Source organism: Punica granatum, chromosome 8, assembly GCF_007655135.1.
Source record: "Punica granatum isolate Tunisia-2019 chromosome 8, ASM765513v2, whole genome shotgun sequence".
Taxonomy (NCBI): domain Eukaryota; kingdom Viridiplantae; phylum Streptophyta; class Magnoliopsida; order Myrtales; family Lythraceae; genus Punica; species Punica granatum.
In genome coordinates, this window is record NC_045134.1 from 10,853,387 (window position 1) to 10,876,631 (window position 23,245).

The 23,245-nt window shown below is 40.1% G+C and overlaps 2 protein-coding genes and 2 pseudogenes across 2 annotated transcripts; 3 read left to right on the forward strand and 1 right to left on the reverse strand.

Moving 5' to 3' along the window:
- Positions 1–3,701: 3,701 nt before the first annotated feature.
- LOC116188767 (adagio protein 1) lies at positions 3,702–8,792 on the forward strand. Its single transcript, XM_031518241.1, has 2 exons — positions 3,702–4,268; positions 6,632–8,792. Exons 1-2 carry the CDS (start codon positions 4,036–4,038, stop codon positions 8,238–8,240), a joined length of 1,842 nt encoding a protein of 613 aa, XP_031374101.1. The 5' UTR covers positions 3,702–4,035; the 3' UTR covers positions 8,241–8,792.
- Positions 8,793–9,383: 591 nt separating this feature from the next.
- Positions 9,384–10,932, forward strand: LOC116188770 (pre-mRNA 3'-end-processing factor FIP1-like). The gene is made up of 3 exons (XM_031518242.1): positions 9,384–9,858; positions 10,116–10,213; positions 10,564–10,932. The coding sequence occupies exons 1-3, from the start codon at positions 9,630–9,632 to the stop codon at positions 10,603–10,605; spliced, it is 369 nt and encodes a 122-aa protein (XP_031374102.1). The 5' UTR covers positions 9,384–9,629; the 3' UTR covers positions 10,606–10,932.
- Positions 10,933–11,562: 630 nt separating this feature from the next.
- Positions 11,563–13,168, forward strand: LOC116188731 (annotated as a pseudogene).
- Positions 13,169–13,293: 125 nt separating this feature from the next.
- Positions 13,294–15,225, reverse strand: LOC116188769 (annotated as a pseudogene).
- Between the last annotated feature and the right edge of the window lie 8,020 nt (positions 15,226–23,245).

The window sequence follows — 23,245 nt, forward strand, 5'->3', positions numbered from 1 at the left end:
CATCCTAATAGAATACTCTTTCTAATATGTAAAAGACTAAAAAAGGAAATGGTGGAAATGATGAAATATCCATTACATTCTATTCCTTTCAATTTCAACGTGCTAGACGTAACATATCATTTGTTGCCATTCGTTCGACTCCGATAAATATGGTCAATATTGGTGCATCATGGTTCTTGGGACAATTTTAAGAAAGAAGCAAGAAAAGAGGTTTGGTACAGTAGTATCATGTTCGATCTGAGACCATGATCTCCGAAGCTCAATTCTTACTGATTGGAATTTTCGGTGCTCATAATTCCATTCCTATATCATGTCCTAGGTCACAAAGGACTTTCAAACCATCTCCAATGGGGGGCCTCCGCCAGACCCATTGCCGACATGGCAACTCCTAGGCCGCAACCCCCATTGAAGAGGGCACCCGAAGAGGGCTTCATCCCTGGCTTCTTCTCTCTGTGCAGGGACGATGCCATCTTTCGCCCCCATCATTGACAGCAGGCCGCCTGGCTCGCGTAGGGCCCACAAAAAATAAGTATCCAAATCAATTTAGTCTCGACGATTTTTTTAATTACATGCAAAATTCCAACTTCCTTTAAAATTCAAATTCCCAAAATCCCCGATCTTCAGACTTTCAAAATCCAATTCCTAATAATTTCCCAATTCCAAACTTCCCCCATCCAAATCCTGATCAACCCAATAACATCTCTTTAGGATCCGATTGACTAGATTGAAGAACTTTTGCTCAATGATCCAGAGGTACGCCGCCTTCAACTCCTCCAGCAGTTGTCCAGATCTCGTAAGAGGATAAACAGAAACCGTGTAGCAGGATAGGAATGCCTATAGAGGAACTACTTTGCATCTAAGTCAGTGTACCATCCTGAGACATTCCAGTGAAGGTTCCGATGCGAATCATGCCTTTCCTTCGCATTGTGGAACGCCTCTCATGGGTTGTCCTTATTTCCAGGAGAGGGTGAATGCTACACGCAAAAGAGGCATATCCCTGTTGCAAAAATGCATGGATGCATACGTATGTTAGCATACTGAGTATCAACTGACGCCATTGACCATTATGTGCAAATATGCTAGAGCACCGCAACCGGACCTCGGGGAGGAAACTTTTGCTCTGTACGAGGAATATATCTGAAATAATATCAAACTTCGTGATAGACAAAAGCATTAATAACTATAGGCGAACTTGAAGGAACATATCTGGCAATTCCACCGCACCCGTTAAAATTGGCGATCGTAATTATGAAATATTTGAATGAATGAACGGATGAATGAATTATTGGGGAAAAAGAATACATTTCAATGCATGCAACGTGGCTGTTCATCATGTAATTTTTAAGTATAACAAAATTCAATTATTTTAATTAATTAATTTTCCATTAATTTAAATAAATTTTCATATTTAAATATTATATTTGTAATTATGTTGATTTAATTAACTTTATTTAAATATTTTTTTTATATTTTTATTAATATAATTATTTTCATTAAATTTAATTAATTTTCTCATGTTTAATTAATTTAAATAGTTTTTACTTTTTAATATAAATTATTTATATTATATAGTATTATACTTTTTCGTTTACTAATATAAAAAGTACATGAACCCTCGATGGACACCCAAATGGGGTGCCTACACTTAGAGGTTTGAGCGCCTCTCCTTTTTTTTTTAGTTATTTCTTTTTTATGTGACACTTATATGGTACCATGTATACCTTCAACGAGAATCAAAGAGTGTCCACCATTATAGATGCTCTCAATCTTCATTGAGCCTCTTCTCTTCTCCTATAAAGTCTTCAATGAAACTCATCAAATATAATTATCTCACTTTTTTTTTTTTGCTCGGCATAATTATTTCACTTTCTGCATAAAATGAAACAGATTGCCTGAAAGAAATTACACACTTTCATGGACCTCGTTTTCATGGGCTTTCTGACAAGTCGGAAAGCCCAAAAATGTCTAGGCCCGGCCCATGAAATCGGTTTTACCATCTTCGGCGAGGCGGGAATTTGGCCCCTGAATTGCGCCCATTTGCTGGAAACCTCGCGTAGGCACCAAGCTTAGAGGGCAGTAATGAGTAATGACCACAGAATTGTTCATTGCTGAAAACCCCCTCCAACTACTGCCTCATTTGCATTCGACCGCCTGAACTCTATTTTGATACATAGGAACCCCTCTATAGTTTCAATTTTCTATGGTTACTCCATGAAACTATTTTCTCTTTTCAGAAGAAATGAAGAGTATCCAAAGTTTGTCCAATTAATTGTCATGGTTTACGTGAATACTTTACGATCCTATGAGATATAAAAGTTTGACTATTATACAATTTGAATTAAATAGGATTAAATTAGTGAATGCATATAAATTAAAAGTTTATAAATATTTTAATTTATATATATATATATGCATAAATATATTTGGACTTGAAAAATTTTAATTTTAGTATTTCCTCAAAAACTATGCAATAATTTATATATATGCATAAATTTATTTGGACATGAAATATTTTAATTTTAATATATCCTCAAAACTTATGCATAAATATTATAATTACAAAATTATCATCAAAACTTACGGTTACTTATTTTTTTATCGAATTGGAAAAATAATAATTTTGAAAAGTTACACTACTACTTTGCTTCTTAATATAGTAAAAACATATGAATTGATTATAATTCCTTAAAATATTTGGACATAATTATTATATATTGTATATTATAGGAAAAACAAATATCATTTGTGAAAAAATTTAAATTTAACAAAAAATATAAAGTTTGAATTAGATAAATACAATTATATTTGTAGCAAAAGTCTCGTGCGACGGAAAGGCCAAAAAACTTGGTGAGATATAAAAGTTCGACTATACAAGCTATGTAAGTGACATTTGATAGAACTATTTTGTAAGAAAAAATGGCTCGTTCCCCTTTAAAACTTCATCTACATCTTATTATACTATCGCAAGTTCAATAAGCTTACATATATTAGTGCATATCCCAAAATTCCGCTTGCTTCCATGTTATTTACGGTCAAACTTCAATCAAGATTATGGACATCATTCAGTCCTCTTGCATGTCCAAACGATGGTACGCGACTAAGACAACGTATTCGTTCGTCTCACTACTACTATAAGGGGCGTATTATCAATTCTACAATCAGCACATTCAAGTACATGAAAACACTTTACTAGTTATTAATGCGTATGAAATCATCTGTTAAATAACATTACAGTTACCCGTGGAACATGATTTCATAGCCCAATAATTGTTTTAGTTGTTATAATTTCCGTGATACATCCATGATTTGATTCTAGATGATCAAGATAAAAAAAGCTGAATCATTTGCATTTTTTTTAAATCCCATCTAGCCACAAATATATAAACAAAAAATCAATATTTGATATGCGACTTTTTCCATGCACATGATTTAGTTTCTACTAACATTTATCATCTCGAGAGCCAAAACCAAAAAGCACCACAGCCCCCACCCACTCACTGATGACCCAAGAACGCCAGGAAGCCATAAGTGAATGTGAAAGCGAACGTCCGTAGAAAACTATGAGGCGTCACTCGTTAATAAAAACAAGTTCAAGGTTACCACGTAGATGGCCCCGACCTCTAGGGGCCAATTTGCAATGAACGCAAAAAAGGAACGAACCGCAACCAAGCAAGCGCCATGTTAAAACCTCTGGAGCAAACATCATCATCATCATCGTCGTCGTCGTCATCTCCTCCTCGTCGGATCATCAAAGCTCACATTTTTTCGCATACCTCCATCACTCCACCCAACTAGATTTTTTCTTCCTCCATCTCTCTCTCTCTCTCTCCCTCCCCTCTTGTCCCTCCCTGACCGTCTCTCTCCCTCTCTCCTTACCCAAAACCCCTCTAGCCTTGTTCTTCATCTTCAATTCCTCCCCCTGCTCTCCCTCAATTGACCACTCCGCGCATTCTTCGTCTTCCTCTCCCTCGGTCAGCCCTGATGGGTTGAGGAGACCAGCTGCGGCGGTGCTTCCTATTGCGGTTCTGGTGGAAAATGGAGTGGGACAGCGGCAGCTCGGATCTGAGCGCCGACGAGGAGGAGGAGCTAGGGTTCATGCTCAACGATGGCGGGCCCCTCCCCTTCCCCGTCGAGGATTTGCTCCACACCGCCCCTTGCGGCTTCGTCGTATCTGACGCCCTCGAGCCCGACCACCCCATCATTTACGTCAACACCGTCTTCGAGATGGTCACCGGCTACCGTGCCGAGGATGTCCTCGGTCGCAACTGGTCAGTAACCCCCCAACCATCTGTCTTCTTCTTTGCTGCTGCTCTCTGCTTGTGCTAGGCTAGCTTCGTAAAAGAAGTATAATCCTTGAATTCGACTCTCAATTCTTCCCGGAATTCATCTGTGGAGCTGCTAAACGCAATTCCTTGGGAACGAGTCCATCACTTGTGGGACATCTGTTCGATTACTGAAAGTTTTTGGTGAGCAAGCGATAGGATAAGAAGTCGAACAATTTATTGCTGAAGTTAATTTTGGTATATGGTACAGACTCAGAGATGAATTGTTTCACTTGGTTGAGACCATCAAGTCATCACGCCTTCTTGGTTGGATTTTCGCAGTGACTTTTGTCGAATAAGCTAGGATTTGGCTTTTCTTGAAAAACTTTTGAGTTTGCCAGGTATTGTAGGTCTTCTTTTTGTCGATAATGTCACGGTAGGTTTAGCTTAAATTTTCTGACTGCATACACAGAGATTCATCCGAGCCTAGGATGCATTACCTATTACCATACCTTTAGTTTCGGGCCTTTTTATTTCAGTTAGGCGTACCATAGAATCTTCTGTTAACAACATGTTGTTGGTTTGATTTATCCATACTATATAAGTCTTATTGTTACACGAATTGCAGAAATTTGTAGTTACTGATAGTTGATATTTCTCTTCATGATTGTTTGCCTTTTAAGCCTTTTAAGTTCTTGTGGTTTTGAAATGCATATCTTGGATCAATTTGTTTGCCGCTTTTTGGTGTCAAAAAGTTTAAAGTTATTTATGGCCATTCTTAACTAATAAAACAAGGTAAATTGTTAGAGTTTCATTTCATGGAATAGGAATTGTTTTACTTGAATTTTGACAGTCAATAATGCCATATAATTACTAGGAATCCCAATTCCTCATCATATTCATATACCGGATGGTGAGGTCTTCTTTATCGTCTGGAAATTTTCCTTCAGAGGCTTACTTTGTGACCTCTTGTAGGTTTGTAGTATCATTAGTTGCCCCTTACTTGGTTGCTCTTTCCTTTGTATTATAGACTCCAAAGGCCTTCCGTGAATATTGCTTAGGCTCCTGTGGTTGTATCAATAATTGAGTAGCAATTACCATTAAGAGAAGGATAGTGAAGAAAATTTTACCATGCAGCTTAGACGATCACTGGTTGGGTAGACCCTGTCCTCTTTCTGGAAAAATTCTAGAGCCAGCTGTATTTATGCCTTTTCTGCTTGTATATGTTAATTGCATGCTAGGTGTACCCAATTCTTCAATTTGGCTATGTATCCCTCAACAGCTATGATATTTTCATCCAAATCATCCACAAGCATCTTAGACCTTCTACGATGCCTCCTTCCTTTGGGATGTGGTTATTAGGAACTTCCACAAAGTTTGCTGTACAAAATATCTCAATGCTACACTTACTAGAACCTTAGGTCATATGACAAGATCTTTATAACAGAAACAACTAATATCAACAGACTCCAGTATGACATATTTTTTCATTTACCCAAAAAAAAAAAAAGTTCCATGGCAAAATGAGGTGGTTTAATGAAGGAAAAGGGAGAAATGCTATAACCATGTTAATGGCTTTGTTCTCCCAAAGCTGAATGTTCTTTCATTTTCTATTGTTTTCTTTTTTCCTGCTTCTGAAATAATGGTGGTCATATATCTCCCATGCAGCTGATTTGATGTGTTAAGTGTTTTAGATTAGCATTGATGGCCTTAAGTTGTTATTCCAACTCCTGTCAATGTTAAATTTCGAATCAATATAAAATAAACAGGAAAATCAAATATGACTAGACCTCTGTCCTCTTGTACGGCATATGAATGTAGTTTTCAGACTGAATAATTGTGAGACAAACTTCATACTGGTCTATTTTGTTCGTCGGGGTGTATATTAGCTTTTGAACCTTGCAAACATGATTTTTGTGGTGTCACTTCTTTTAGTGGGCTTTTTGTTCTTTTTTCTTTTTTACTCTCCCTCATATTGCCTACCCCTAGTCTGTGGGGCTCATGACAGCTGGAACAGTCAAGGGGACTGCAGGGTCAGTGATTTGTCTTCATATCCAAGCAAAGCTATTCTCTCTCATTATACGTGTGTGCATGCTGTGGGGTGGGGAAGCAATGCACACTAGACATCATAAATTGAAAACTTAAATGGAACTAAAACCACATATCTTCTCAGCCTTGGCAAAATAAGATTTGTTATTAGTTGAGTCTGGGGAATGGCGGGGCCATGTCTGTCGGGGCATAGTATGACATTCAAGACAGTGGTTGGAAATCTTGTAGACATGTCAACTACTCTTGCATGACTTGAGATGAATGGTTCTGGGAACTGCTGGTTGTTAATGTCTAATAACATCTCACGGTTATTGCTGCAGCCGTTTTCTCCAGTGTAGAGGCCCATTTGCTAAGAGAAGGCATCCATCAGTGGACTCTGCAGTAGTAACAGAAATAAGGAGATGCCTTGAGGAAGGTATAGAGTTTCAAGGTGAGCTACTGAACTTCAGGAAGGATGGGTCTCCACTGATGAACCGACTTCGGTTAACTCCCATTTATGGGGATGACGATGTAATCACTCATGTTATTGGAATTCAGTTCTTCACGGAAGCCAACATTGATCTCGGAATAGTTCCCGGATCTTCAATTAAGGAGTTCACAAAGTCGGATGACCTTATTCGATCAGGACTATCTTCTTTCAGAGCTGTGCCAGTGGGGGATCGAAATGTTACTCGTGGTCTCTGTGGGATATTTCAGCTAAGTGATGAGGTTATCGCTCTGAAAATTCTATCGAGACTGACTCCAAGAGATATTGCAGCCATTGGTTCTGTGTGTAGGAGACTCTATGAGCTGACACAGAATGAGGATCTCTGGAGAATGGTATGTCAGAATGCATGGGGAAGTGAGACAACCAGTGTTTTAGAGACAGTTCCTGGGGCAAAGAGGCTTGGATGGGGACGATTGGCAAGAGAGCTCACTACCCTGGAGGCAGCTGCTTGGAGAAAAGTGACTGTTGGAGGAGCTGTGGAACCTTCTCGTTGCAACTTCAGTGCCTGTGCAGTCGGTAACAGGGTGGTACTTTTTGGTGGAGAAGGGGTGAATATGCAACCAATGAATGATACTTTTATTCTCGACCTTAATTCGAGCAATCCCGAGTGGCAGCATGTCCAGGTCAGCTCCCCACCGCCTGGGCGGTGGGGCCACACCTTGTCATGCGTGAATGGATCCCACTTGGTGGTCTTCGGGGGCTGCGGGAGGCAGGGTTTGCTCAATGATGTGTTTGTGCTGGACTTGGACGCGAGCCCTCCGACCTGGCGGGAGGTCTCGGGGCTAGCTCCTCCACTCCCGAGATCTTGGCACAGCTCGTGCACCCTTGATGGGAGCAAATTGATTGTCTCTGGAGGGTGTGCTGATTCAGGGGTCCTCCTCAGTGACACCTTCCTTCTCGACCTGTCGATGGAGAAGCCCGTGTGGCGTGAGATCCCCGCTGCATGGACCCCACCTTCTCGATTAGGTCACACACTGACGGTCTACGGTGGGAGGAAGATACTTATGTTTGGTGGGCTGGCTAAGAGCGGTCCCCTAAGGTTCCGATCTAGCGATGTGTTCACAATGGACCTGAGCGAGGAGGAGCCTGGCTGGAGATGCGTGACAGGGAGTGGGATGCCTGGGGCGGGGAACCCTGCTGGGGTGGCCCCGCCACCCAGGCTTGATCATGTGGCTGTCAGCCTTCCAGGTGGCAGGATACTCATATTTGGAGGGTCTGTGGCGGGCCTCCACTCCGCCTCCCAACTCTACCTTCTTGACCCCACCGATGAGAAGCCTACTTGGAGGATATTGAATGTCCCGGGGAGGCCCCCCAGGTTCGCTTGGGGTCACAGTACCTGTGTTGTCGGGGGAACGAGGGCAATCGTATTAGGTGGTCAGACGGGCGAGGATTGGATGCTCGGCGAGCTTCACGAGCTTTCCTTGGCGAGTTCCTTGATCTGAATCGGGGTACAGGAGAATGCAGATAGCTGAAACAAGAAGTTCGCCCATCGAGTCGAATAAAAGATACGAATCTTGGGTTGTACCAAGGAATGCTGTTTTTGGTTGCCAAGACAACTGACGGGGAAGAAGCTCGGTCTCAGCATTACTACTAGTGGGATGGGAATGATATGTATTGAGAGGATCGTGGGATGAACTATTATTTATAATGACTGACTTGAACCAGTGTTCTTTCTATTTGTTGTTTTCACCAGGTTTGCATGAGGTTCTGCTCGGTCAGAGTGCGCAAATCATCATCGTGTTCATCATGGTTATGATCGTCAGCATAATCTTTGTTAGGTTATTACGACAGGTAGCTATTATATCAGAGTTATATGTAGGTATAGTAGTGCTACTATGAAGACAGGTTATGTCTCTTCTTCTTCCTCTTCTTTTACCCCTCTTCTTGAGCACATTTCTAATATATGCTTAATGTAAGTTCCTTCCTGGTCCAAACCTTTTCGTCTGTAATTCAAACCCCACAAGTAAAGAAATCCAGAAAAAAATGTTTGATCATTTGTTGTACCTTTTCCGATTTTTTGTTATTGCTATCGTTTATAGGAGTTGTTTCAACTCGGGTAGTAGTTCTTTGACTGCAATATCGTATCAGAGGAGGCTCGTCTAAGTTAGCAGTGGACTTCGCCCACAAAAATGTAGAAGGTTCAATTAAGGCAGAGGTTGAACGTTGGATGGTGCCTATGCAATGTCGAGTTAATTAAAGATCAGAACTGAACACTCGAACGCCGAGTATAATAGTGTGTTTAAACAGGGGGAAGATATAGTTGAATCCCCCATAACGCGTCAAGTTTTATACTCGAGAGCTCAAGTTCAAGAGCCTACAACCGCAGCTCTCATCAACTGGTCGCTGACTTGTGTCCTGGACCCCTGTCGATGTAATTAATACGAGCTTAAAGTTCGATTTGAATTATGACTACTACGAGCCTCATCGAATTTGAGCTCATCACTAGAAGACTGTGACCCCACAAATTCGATTATAATTACTTCGATCATTTATATAAAGATGTGATCTCAACGAGTATTATTTATACTTGGGCGGACTTGAAGAGATTATCATATCATCCATCTGCCAGCTTCCATTAGGGAGGAAAAAAAAAAAAAAGAAAAAGAAGGAAATGGCGGGAGCACTGAACCTGGAGCACACAGATAGCAGGGCGCTCTCTCTCTCTCTCTATCTCTACTGTTCATGATGCTCTCTCATGCTTTACGGTCGCCTCTCATGCTTTATAGTCGCCGGTGGTCTGACATCTCTCTGACCAGAGTCTGCCAAGATTTTCCGCATTCCATTCCTCTGATCACTTCCTCCTTCTCGCTCTCGTCTTTCATCTTCCCACAATGCCCATCAACAGAGACTCCACGCCCCCGCCGATGATAGCCAAAATGGGCCCGTACACGGTCTTCATCACCCCGCCGCCCACCCCACAGTCGCCCCCGCCGGCCCTCGAGCCGGCCCTGAAGTACCGCCTCCCTCCGGTCCAGCCGCCGCCCCAGCAGTTCAACAAGCTCGTCCCAGATGGCTCTGTTGTCGGGTTCCTCAAGAGCGCTGCCACCAAAGTACAGAGTGGTAAAGTTCCCACCTTTTTACACTCAAACGCATGCTTGAACATGTCGAAGATTTTCAAGCATTTGAGTGATTTCAGTTAGCCCCTGCGTTTTGGAAGGTTCCATTTCCAATGTTTTGGAAGATTTCAGTTAGCCCCTGGGTTGTGTTTCTGTCATTTCCATTTTTTCATGTTATTATATGATTTCTCAAGTATCTTCACTTCATAGCTTCACTCACAATTTGGGTTTCTGGTTGTCCTTGCTGATTCAATTTTGCAGCACATTCAAGCTTAGACGGTCATCTGGCGCGTTGGCTCGGTCTGGACCAATCCAAGTATCAGTGGGTGCTGGAAGATTACTATGAGAGCAAGAAATTTGTAAGCATTACATGAGTCTTGACATCTCCTTTTGACTGTGCTGTTGGCGTGTGGTGTTCTTAAAGTTTTGTCTGATTTGTGGTGTATCTGATGGTTGTTTCTTTGTGGGGGTTGTTGGGCTATAACTTTTTATATCGGTAGTTGTCAGTGGTACTTGCTTGGTAAACTTCTAAGGATTGCCTTGCAGGTACAAGGTCAATTTCAGCAAACTTTTGATCCATTTACTTTGAAGATGTCCGCTGCTTAATCTGTCACGTTCCCTCATTTTTCTGATTATTATAGCATTCTTGGTATATGGACTTATATAAGGATCTGTAGTCATGCCTATGTGTCCCAATATTGTACTGCAGGAAAAGGAAGGTGCAAAGAATCGACAAGTGTCAAGCAAGTAAACGACTGTTTGAGACTCTAAGGTGCTATTAGCTGGTGAAGATGGTTATATTTTGGTTGTCCTATATCGTCATGTTGTAGCGTCTACTTGTATGATAGGCTAACGGAAACATAGTGTCATCAATATCTGCTCTTCTTGAGTAGGTTAAAAATGTATCTCGTTCTGAATTGCAAGTATTTCAGAGATGCAAAATCATGGGTATATGTAACTTGACTTTTTGGAACCATTGCTAGTTCATTCTCGTGGGTACTCGGTACGGCATCTTTTCATCGAACTCGTGGAGATTGCTGGCTAAAAATAAGTATACTTCATTATGATTTTTCTTTCTTCCCTTGCTTTCTTGCTTCTCCTGTGAAGGCACATTAAAAGTGGGATAATTACATGAAACCAAAGTGAGAGACCCTGGGAAGCTGCATGAAGAACCCCTTTCTTATATCTTCCAAAAGGAAAAAAGAGGGTCTTTCGGAGCTCTTTCTTGAATCTGAAAGAGACCTACATGTATCAATTTCTCGTTTATCCCCAATTTTTTCGATCCATTTCATTGCATCTACTGTAGCCTGTAGTCAATAGCAAAGTACCTTTTGGCTTTTACATAACTTAGGACTACCTGACATATAAGTATTTGTATGTATAATTTCCGGACACTTCCTTTTTTCACGTTTACTTGATAGTTATGCTTTCTGAATATCTCAAATGGCCATACTGCAGCTTCTAAGGCTTTTCATCAAATATGTGATCTCGTTGTCTCTGTTATATGACAGTTTGTTTCTGTTTTAGCTTGTTTTCCTTCCATTTGGATGATTGCTGCTGTCAACATCAGTCTCCTTTTGAATACATTGGTGCAAAGTAGGTCTGCTGCCAATATTCAAATTCCATCTCATACGGACAAATGCAAAGAAACAAATTTGGGATCAAGAGGGCTCAAAGCAGATAAACATATCATATTTATGGGTGGCATATGGTTTTGGGATCATCAGAATATCCGTCGCATCTGTATCTGGGGACAGAAACAAAGTTAATTAGTCATAAAGAAACAGATCTCATCTGCAGCTATGGAATTCTGTATGCCTTTGTAGCTCTTACAGACAGTTCTAGCTTTCTTGTCCTTGTTGCTCCGATGTTGCGTTCAGAAATAGCTGGGATCTTGATCTTCGTGTGTAAGTTGTTCATATATTTATTCAGTCCAATTAATATTCAATCAACTGTACGCGTCAAAATTTGTCTCATACTTGCTCTCTCCTTTTTCCTAAAAATGCAGTGGTGATTATCTTCATCAGGCTCGCCTTAATCTTCGCGCCTGCTCACCCAGATCAACAGCACTAAAGACAAACCCCGTTCCTTCAACTTCTCCCTCACAAGTATTGAGTAAGGTTCTTGAAAATATTCAGCAGCCTGTGAGGTTCTCTTCTCAGCAGCTAAGAATCGCCACCAACAACTTCTCGCACAAACTGGGGGAAGGAAGTTTTGGGACTGTCTATCAAGGGCAATTCGCCTGTGGATTGTCAGTGGCAGTTAAGGTTTTAAAAGGTAGCTCGGAGAAGAAAATCGAGGAACAGTTCTTAGCAGAAGTGAGCACTATAGGGAGGACCCACCACATTAATCTTGTTCAGCTCTATGGGTTTTGCTTTGACAGAGATATAAGGGCACTGGTTTATGAATATATGCAAAATGGATCATTAGACCGTCTCTTGTTCAGACAGGACAAGAACATAGAATGGGAAGTTCTTTTCAACATTGCTGTGGGAACTGCTAAAGGGATTGCTTACTTACATGAAGACTGTCAGCATAGAATTATCCATTACGACATTAAGCCGGAGAATATTCTTCTAGACGAGAACTTCTGCCCTAAAGTGGCTGATTTTGGGCTGGCAGAGCTCTCAAGCCGAGAAAAGACCCATTGGACCCCGAATGGAGGGTTGAGAGGGACCCCTGGCTATGCTGCTCCAGAGATGTGGGCCCCATTCCGCATTACTCAGAAATGCGACGTCTACAGCTTCGGGATGCTGCTCTTTGAGATCCTGGGCAAGAGGCGGAACCTCGATCTGAACCTGCCCGATAGTCAGGAATGGTTCCCAAGGTGGCTGTGGAAGAATTCGAGAGAGGAGAGTTCTCGCACGTGATGCGTGTGGGGAGGATACACGAGAAGGACTTGGAGGAGGCCCAGCTGGTGGCCCAGGCCGCCCTTTGGTGTGTCCAGTATCGTCCTGAGTTGAGGCCGAGCATGGGTTTTGTGGTGAAGATGTTGGAAGGAGGGGTTGAGATACCGTCCCCTAAGAACCCATTCAGGCACCTCATGGAGACTCCTCTGCCTGATTTGCTTGCTGAAGTCACAGGAGAGGCGTGCAGTTTTCCGCCCGCAGTAGCTGAAACCAAAGCAGGATCCCACCCATCGTTCCTTCCAATCTCGAACACCATTTAACTGGTTATGTGGTGGCGTAAGTTCATTTTGCCTTTGAACTTTGTGGACCCCCGAATCTTGGAGTCAGGGACATTGTAGAAAGTTAGAAACCGAGTCTTGTGGTTTGAAGAACACATTGCAAGAAAAACTTATTCTTTTGTGTGTTCATGTCTTCTCAACTGTTGTTTCCCTTCCACTAGTCGTTATATATTGCCATTCCATATTATTTCATTTTGTTCATTTTCATTCTTGTCAACTTAACATGACCTCGTTATGTCAACAAGAAGTAGATCAAAGTACTCTTCTTGATACTTCATTGAAAGAAGAATTCGTTTTTCGGCTTTGCTCATGTACAAAGAGTGATGAAGCCTACATGTAATTCGATGGAACTTAATTACCACGACGGTTATTCCTGGATTTCTCTTAGCTAACTTGTACACAGCTCAATCTCCTGAGTGTTTCTATCATTAGGCTTTGAGCAAGATCCATCGGAGTATACTGTCCTTATAGTGGAATCGTCCGTGTCGATCTTGCTCCCTTCTCTGGTACCCGAATAAGGTCTCATTGGATCCAAATACTCGAATGGATATACAGGCAAAGGTAAGTCCACGTCTCCCTCTAACATTTTCACGACAGTGCTCATCAGAGGCCTCACTTCCGGTGAGTACTGAATGCACAACAGGGCAACTCTTAACATCCTCTCTGCCTCCACCCGGTCCTTCTCCCTGATCCCTAAGAGTGAAACCATTAGGTGCAGCTCATTGTGTCAGAACATGTCCCAAGTCCACCTAGGAAGCCATTGCCTCGACTCCGGCTGGTTAGCCTCGACATGGTTCCTCCTCCGGCCCACAATCTCAAACAAGAGCATCCCGTAGCTGTAAACATCACACTTGAAGGTTACTGGGAACGGTTTCAATAGCTCTGGGGCAGCATATGCTGGGGTACCACGGAAGCCTGTCATGACTATATGGGTGCTCTCCCGGTTACAGAGCTTCGCGAGACCGAAATCCGCTACCTTGGGAACCATGTTTCTGTCCAGGAGCACATTACCGGGCTTTATATCGTAATGGACGATCCTCTCTCGGCACTCCTCATGCAAATAGGCGATCCCCTTCGCTGTACCGATTGCGATCTCACGGAGTTTTGGCCATTCGATCAAGGTAATTCCTTCGCCAAACAATAGCCTGATAGAGAAGAATACATTTGATCAATTTTATTATATATCATCCAGGGAATATTATCCTAATTTTCGTATGTTTTGCGAAATATATTTTCTATGTCTATCCATAAATCATAATTCGTAGGAAGACCGATTTGGCCGCTAAAACAAGTCTGGCACTTGTCAAGCGAACCATTTTCCATGAACTCGTAGACCAAAGCTCGAGTCGTCGAGTCGAAGCAAAAGCCATAAAGCCGGACAAGGTATATGTGGTGGGTCCTGCCGATGGAGCTCACTTCTGCCATGAACTGGTCCTCGGCCCTCTTGTCAGCAGCACTTGTGAGGACTTTCACGGCCACGGGCAGCCCGTCCGGCAAGTACCCCTTGAAGACAACCCCAAAAGCGCCGGAGCCCAGAACGGTGGAGTAATCCCCAGTAAAAGCCGAAAGTTCCTCGGAGGAAAACCTCTTGGACTTCATGAATCTCTCCATGGTCTCGAGCTTGAACTCGTCAGCCCGTCCACTGTTTTCCCAGGGAAGAGAAGGAACCGCCCTCGGCACAGGGTTCTCGGAAGGGTCCATGGCAATCTTGGCGTAACTCGAGGTTGCCGTCGCCGCCTTCTTTAGACAGTCGATGAGGAAGTATGCTATTGCGACGACCGCAACTGTTCCAACAATACTAGAAACTGCGAAGAAGATTGAATCATTATATAATTGTTTCGAGTAGCCCGCGCTTGTTTCTTAATCAATATACATAATTGAACTTACTAATAGCGGCAATTATTGCCTGGTTCATTGAGGAGGTTGCCTTATCCATTGAGGAGGTAAACGAATCGTCATCGGGAAAGGGTGGAGCGTGGTTAACGAAATCTGAATAAGAAAAACTCATCTTTTCGATTGATCGAGCAACAGAATAATATTCTGCCAGAAGAACACCAAGAAGAAGAAGAAAAGTAAAAAGCTAAGCGTAAACAATGTCAAGGCAACAGAGAGGAAGGGCTTGCAGTGGCTTTAGCACAAATCGTTCATTGAGGAACAGTGGTTCGGGATTCGATCCTCGAGACTTCTAGTGCCTTTTTATTCGGCTTTCCCGGATGCATTAAGCAATGCAGTACATGCATGCATTTGGTCTACTGTATTGATGTTATCTTTGACTAACAATGCAATTTCATGACTTCTTTGTCAAACGCGGTTTTCGTTTGACAATCCTCATTCGATGGAAACTGCCGGGAACTGGCCGAAATTGACAACCCGGTCTCCTTCCATACAAACGAAATTCAGATGACGACGTTATCCTCTGATGCCCATCAATCAATCGAAATAGATTGCAAAATACAAAGATGGCATGGAGATCTCCACAGCTCTCCAAATGGTAAGAAATTAAGACTAGATGGACGATGGTACTAAGCCTATATACCTGAATAAGAAGGAGAAATTCTTGGATGATTCTACCCCCATCATGCGGCATGAGAAAGTATTAATTAAATTGCATGAAATTGGAGAATTGATACTGATAACTCGGACAGTTGCCATAATTTTTTTCATTAAAAAAATTCTCATTGGTTCTTTCTCATCACGTCAATATGAGGTAGGATCATTTAAGATTTTCTCAATAAGGAATATTAAATGGTTTGTTAAAACTAATTAGCATATAACGTGGGTTGATTCAAGCGGTACGGCGCTTGTTCGCTTAAATAAAATCTCGAGTTTGAGTCATTGTGAATGCAAAAAATCCACACTAGGAAAATTTTACTCCTTTGAGGGTCGACTCGGCTCGACTGAATTAGTCGGGATCCAATTGGGCTTCCAAATACCTGAGTTCATACCAAAAAGGGAAAAAGAAAAAAAAGGAAAAATTACAATAGTAATCCTATATGTTTGCCAATTTTTAACATTGAGTCCTAAAAGTTTAATTTTGAAAAATCAAGTCCTAAAACGTTTGTAAATGAGGCAACGTTAGTCGTTTTTGTCACAGCTTTGATATATGGGCCATTTTCGCTTACATGGTGTCACGATCCGAAATTTCAACTGAATTTTCCCTATAATTCATCGATATTCCTTATCCCATAACTATTCATATAAAACACGCTTCCCATAACTCCAAAAAAACATATAACTAATCCAATAAGCTCTCACACACATATATATTTATATAAATATAATTTCGGCAAAGCTACATCACTAAACCAACTAGACAAAAGTATCAGGTTGTAACATTTTTAAATTCATTCTATACAGAAAGAATACTTATAAAATAACTAAGGTCCCTACCTAGTTCTCCGAATTGATCCCCGATATCAAAAATGGTTCTCTTGCGCAGCTAGAAGCTTATCTGGAAAAATATATGCAGGGTGTGAGCTGCATCCCAGTGAGTATTATATTCCAAAGTAAAATGACTTATTATTAAATAAATATTTAATTGCAATCAACCAAATATTCAAATAAATAATATAATCACTTACAATTCAACTATCAGCTCACCCGCACAATTACACAGTATTTATATAAACACAAACTATAATAATAATAATCATATCCAATACAATAATTAAATTTAAGTTCTACTAACAAATACTCTTCCAACCATTTCTCTAATATCCAACATTATATAAACATCGAATATCCATTCATTTAGTGTTTCATAACAAATCACTACACAATCATCTGACAGATCAAGCTTTAGCAACAACACAACTTTCACGGGACAATCTCAGACAATTTCAACAATCATCACATCTCCAGCAATCAGACCAGACAAACAATATACAATACAACCAATCAAAATAGCCATAGAGTTGCATTTCCTCGCAACAGAGTTATGACGGTACCGTGACCTCGCACATCTCATTCATATCATCCTTAACTCCCAATATCCATATCTCATAAGCGGGGGCCGCCTATTAACTTCTGGCGGTAAGAGTTGACCTCAATTTATATTCCGCCAGGTCAAGCGGCCGATCGGGCCCCTTTTTCTATTCTGCCGGGTCCAGCGGCCAATCAAGCCCCTATTTATATTCCACCGGGTCCAGCGGCCGATCTGGCCCATATTTATATTCCGCCGGGTCCACGGCTGATCAGGCCCCTATTTATATTCTGTCGGGTCCAGTAGCCGACCATGCCCATTTTATAATTCGCCGGATCCAGCAATCCTATGGCTATATTTAAAAAATACAAACATAATTAATTGCAACCATGCCATCTCACCTCATATATCATCATACACAAGTACAATCTCAATCATAGTACAATGGCAGCAAGTTATCATCACAATCAGCATTCACAATCATACTGCATATCCCAAATTAAAATGAAACATAAAAGGCAACATCTCTCAAATCAATTCACTCAGCATAGCAAGACCAATTTCTTAATCTCTAACTATCACAATATTCATCTTCAATAATTTATATAGCTATAATACATCATTTTACAATCGAATAGAGTACTCACATAATATATATATATATATATCATTTCACAATGGAATGAAGTACTCACAGTGCTCCCAAAAATTTATTCAACGAGAAGAGCCTCAGGTTGTATAGACTCGGTCTCCTTAGCTCAATCAAGAACTCCCCCGAACTTATCCTTCCTCTTCTTCTTCTCCACCGTATCCTCTTAACTCAACTCTCTCTCGCTATATCTATTGCTCTGCTTCCTTTTTTTTTTTTTTCGTTTCCCCCTCCTCAGTTGAAACAGAGCAGAACAAGAGGGAAAAAAGAAAGAAAGGAATGGCGGTGGAAAAATGGGGTCGTCTTCAAGACCACGTGGATCCCATTCAACCTTTCCTTCTTTCTATTTTTTTTTTGGCACTAGCAACGTGTATGATATATAGACGTATATATATAAGCATGTAAGTATATATATATGTTCTCTATTTGAAATTAAAATGTCAGGTCTTACACATGGCCTCCCTTATCAACCCGACCCAATATCGCCATAACCATTTACTTAATACTTGACCCAACTTTAACCCCAACAAAAGTGGATTCCCACTCTTTCCCCAATTGAGATTAGAAACCCTAAATTCTGTAAAATCCCAAAATCCCCAAAATTGAACAAAGTAATTGAAACCCTAATCCCCTGCTACTTATTGAAAGTTCTTCGAAATCCCCCGCTGCTTCTTGAAAGGTCTTTGATTACTGGCATGAAAGTTGTCACTCGACGAGGAATAGGACAATAAGCTTCCAGAGGAAATCATGGAAGAGTGGAGACATCTGGTTGTGAGGTATCTTCAACCTTTTCTGGGAGCAATGCTGTCACGACCCAAAATTTCAATAAAGTTTCCCCTATATTTCATCGAATTATTATCACATAAAACCTATTCACATAAAAACCTGCTTCCCATAATTTCCCGAAGTATATAACCAATCCAGCAAACTCTAATATGTATATATACTTCTCCGAAGATTTCTTTTTCGCACCCATATTAGTGATACAACTAAACAAAATTTTCAAGTCGTAACATATTTAAATACATTTTATACAAAAGAATACTTATCCAATAACTAAAGTTCCTACCTAGTTCTCCGAGCTGATCCCCGATGCCCAAAAAGTTCTCCCGTGCTGCTAGTCTAGCTCCTAACTCATCTAAAAAAATATATGCAGAGTGTGAGTCGCATCTCAGTGAGTACTAAATTCCAAAGTAAAATGAATTATTATTAAATAAATATTTAATTGCAAACAACCATTTCTCTAATATCCAATATCACATAAACATCAAATATCCATTCATTAGCATTCCACAGAAACTCACAACACAATCACCTGACAGATTAAATTCTAGCAACAATACGGCTTTCATAGAACATCTTTAGACAATCTCAACAATCATCACATCTCTAGCAATCTCAACAATCATCACATCTCCAGCAAACATATCAGACAAATAATATACAACACAATCAATCAATATAACCATAGGGTCTCATTTCCTTGCGACAAGTCAGGATGTTCGGGCTCCTTTTTCTATTCCGCCGGGTTCAGCGGCCATTGGTGCCCAGTTTCTATTCCGCCGGGTCCAGCGGCCATTTGTGCCCCACTTGCTATTCCGCCGGGTCCAGCGGCCATTTGTGCCCCACTTGCTATTCCGCCGGGTCCAGCGGCTATTTGTGCCCCACTTTCTATTCCGCCGGGTCCAGCGGACATTAAAGCCCCATGGTTATATTCAAACAACAATCACAAGCACAATCAATTGCAACCATGCCATCTGATCTCATATATCATCATACCCCAAACACAATCCTAATCACATTACAATGGCAGCATGTTATCATCACATATCTCGCACACAATCAGCATACACAATCACACTGCATATCTCAAATCAAAATAAACATAAAAGGGCAATATCTCTTAAATCAATTCATAAAACATAGCAAGACCGATTTCTTAATCTCTAACTATCACAATATCCTTCCTAAATAATTTATATAACTATATACATCATTTTACAAGGGAATAAAGTACTCACATAATATATATATATATATATATATATCATTTCACAAAGAAATGAAGTACTCACTGAAATCCCTCCAAAGATAGCAAATTCAGTCAACACTTCAGAGTGCAAGGTTTCGGTCTCCTTGATCCCCATTATTCGCAAATATTAGATTAGATAATAAAAATATAGCACCATCACAGGAACTTTCGATACCTCCCACAATCTTCCTTAGAGCCTATCATTTCAATAAGTTCCGATTTATATATATTCATTATGTCCATTTCTCATCTATGTCAAAAACTACTAAAACAATCTCCATAATTCCCATTTAAACAATCATGATTGTTCTTGTCAATTTCTAGGTAAATGAGAGAATCATAAAAGACCAAAAATATATAATCACAGCTGTCGTAACAACCAAATAATACTCTATACCAGAAATCCGACATCATGAAACTCAAGGCAGCAAAGTATAATCTCCCAACATTGCCTACCCAATATTATTTATAAAAATTATAATAATTTGTCTAAGCTAAGTACTAACTTAGAATGTTGATAATCCAAAGGTAGGCATAATGGGTTTAGTGGCCACATCCAAATGCACAGAGAAAGATAACAACAGATCATCCCCCACTACTCTCACAAACTCATGTGGATATCTAGCTCTTCACACTTCCATTACTTCTATCTTACAATTTAGCAAAGCAAATACGAGCAACAACTTTAATGGAAAACCAACTCTCAATACAACAACTAAATCAGCAAGGACTGATAATCACAAGTATATTTCAGCACCATTAATTTGTCCTAGCTTAGTTCACTAAACATTTGAATGAGCTAGTTTAAACTAATCCATCGATTTCTCTAATTTATTCATCCAACTAACCCGTTGTTTCGTATTTCACAGCAAAGACATAATCAAATAAATGGGGCTTAATCAAGAAGAATCACTAACAGACCTAACAATTGCAATGTAAACTCATCCTTCAATAAACCAATTCATACAAATATCGATTGAGCTCAGCTATACATATACATACTGCAGTGCATAATGGTCTTCATTTTAACAAAACTCAACTATCACAAACCTACTCTTTACACAAACAATCTCATCAATTCCAATCATTGAATATATAATCAGCACATAGTTTCAATCTTCCATCAAACCCTATCAAGCTTAAGCAATCTCATCCACTCTAACTCCTACAGCTTAAAACGAAATTAAATTCAATCGAATGAGAAACAAAGAACCTTCAATAGAGCATGATTAAAATGATTCTTCCTCCACCCTCGCTCCACCTATCCCGAACTGAAATTTAGAAATTCAACAAACGTTATCAAGGAAAGCACAATAAAAAAAATCAATAACATATTGAACAAACGTGCCCATAGGCTAACTGATTGCAATCAAAACTCATTCTCTTGAATGACTTCCCGTTTAAGCTATCCCACTAACAAAACAAAAAGAAAATTCACACTACATACCTGAAATTGGCTGACAATCGAACCACAAAGCAAAGTCGAGCTCTTCCTTGCCTTCTCGACACTTCTCTCCATGTCTCTCTCTCTCTCTCTCTTTCTCTCTCTCTTGTTCTCTCTAGTTCTCTAATGCTTTGTTTCTTCCTTCCACCATTTCAGCAGAAAACAGAGTAAGAAAAGGAAAGGAATGGTCAATGGCGGTGGAAGCTTAGGGGAGGAATTTGGGCCACGTGGAGCCCATGCTCCCATTCTTTTTTTTTTTTAAATGTCGGGTCTTACATAAGTGTATATATATATATATACACACACACACACACATGTGTGCACCATATGCATGTGAATGCGTATAAAAATGTGGGATTTCACAAATGCACACTTATGTAGCTATGAATTGCGAGTTCAGTAGATGATATCTTGCACAACAAACAACCAAGGTAGAAGATTCGTTGGATGCCCAAGGTACCGAGAAAATGGAGGGTGTGGCTATTTTAAGTGGATTGACCATCCATTTGAAGTTACGTAGTAGAAATCGATTTCATAATTTACTGAAGAAAAAGTTTCCTTGTCTAAATGGGAAATGAAGTACATGGAATTAAAGTCAGTATGGCATGACTTATGAAGTAATGAGGCATGATATGGTTTCATTTATAAATGTTGTAAGCTTGTACTTTGTTAGTTTTGGATATCTTGTTTGATATGAGTCGACTCCCTTCTTGGTAATGAAATACGAGGTTGATCTTTGTTGTAAGCTTGTACTTTGTTAGTTTTGGATATCTTGTTTTATATGAGTATATATGCACTCGACTCCATTCTTGAGAATGAAATACAAGGTTGATCTTTTATGGCCAAAGTTGTTAAATCTTCTGCTCATAAGATGAGACATGGTCATAAGATGAAATAATGGCAAAACAGAGATGAAATATGATCATAATAAGAAAAAATAATGTCAAATACTGAATTTGTATAATGCTGCAGGAATTTTCATAATGTTGCAGAGTTCATACATAATCATACTAATCTTGCAGGAAGCACAATGCTGCAGAGTTCATCCAAATCATACTAGTGTTGCAGGAAATTCTTCTTTACAGCTCAAAATACAATAAAAAACTATGCAGATCTTCTTTGTAGCTCATAATGCTGCAAGAAGATCATACTAATGCTTCAGGAAGTTCGACTTCAGCACAACAAAATAAAGGTGATTTAAGTCCTTATATGTAGCTCAAAACACAAACCAAACACAGAGTCTATTTTCCAGATTTTCCAATTGAACTCCCTTGAGATGATTGCAGTCTTATTTTTTTTGCTTGCATCTGCCTTTTTCCTGTTTGATCTCCTCTATGCTTAGGCTTGAAGTTGGTTGATAGTCACGGTCTCCCTTGAATGATCAGCTTCGCTAGCCACAAGCAACTCTCTTACACTTCTAGGTTGCACTTAGACGGAGAATGGATGCCATTTTATATGAAACCATAAATAATATGGTCAAAATAAACAGAGGATCATTTGTAGATTTTTATAGTAATTGACTCACATTCATTACAATATATTCTCTATTAACACTTGGGGTTGTTACTGCAATGCTTTTTCTTAGGAATAATGACTGAGTTGAGGATGCTTGGGCTTCATATGTAGCTGCATTGATCTCTTAGTTCTTAAACCAGATGTAAGGTCAGATCTCCGCTTCTATGAGTTGGATTTTTTTTCTTCTTCCTCCATCTCCAATATTGGTATAATTTTATGCCCCTAATTATCATGCTTGTTTAAATTGACAAATAAAATAATATCATGAATCTTATATTGAATATCTAATATGTAGTAGCATACATATCATTATCGAACATACCTTGTATTACTTCTTTCTGGAACATGTGATGATGATTGGCAATTTGTTTGTTGGGTTGGCATTTGTTGCACTGTAGGAAAAGGTCCTGCAAATCCACAGATAGCTTACTAACCTAATTCCAAATTTAGTTCACACGGACATATATAATAGAGCAGACAAATAATGAAATCCATTTAAGGTCAAATTAACTTACTAATTCAGTGTTGTCTTTGCATCCTAGATTACACCTCATCCTTTTATGACTAGGCTGCTTACATAGGCTGCACGTATCAGTTGCACCTTTATGAGACATTTGTTCAACCCCATATTTTCCAATGGTA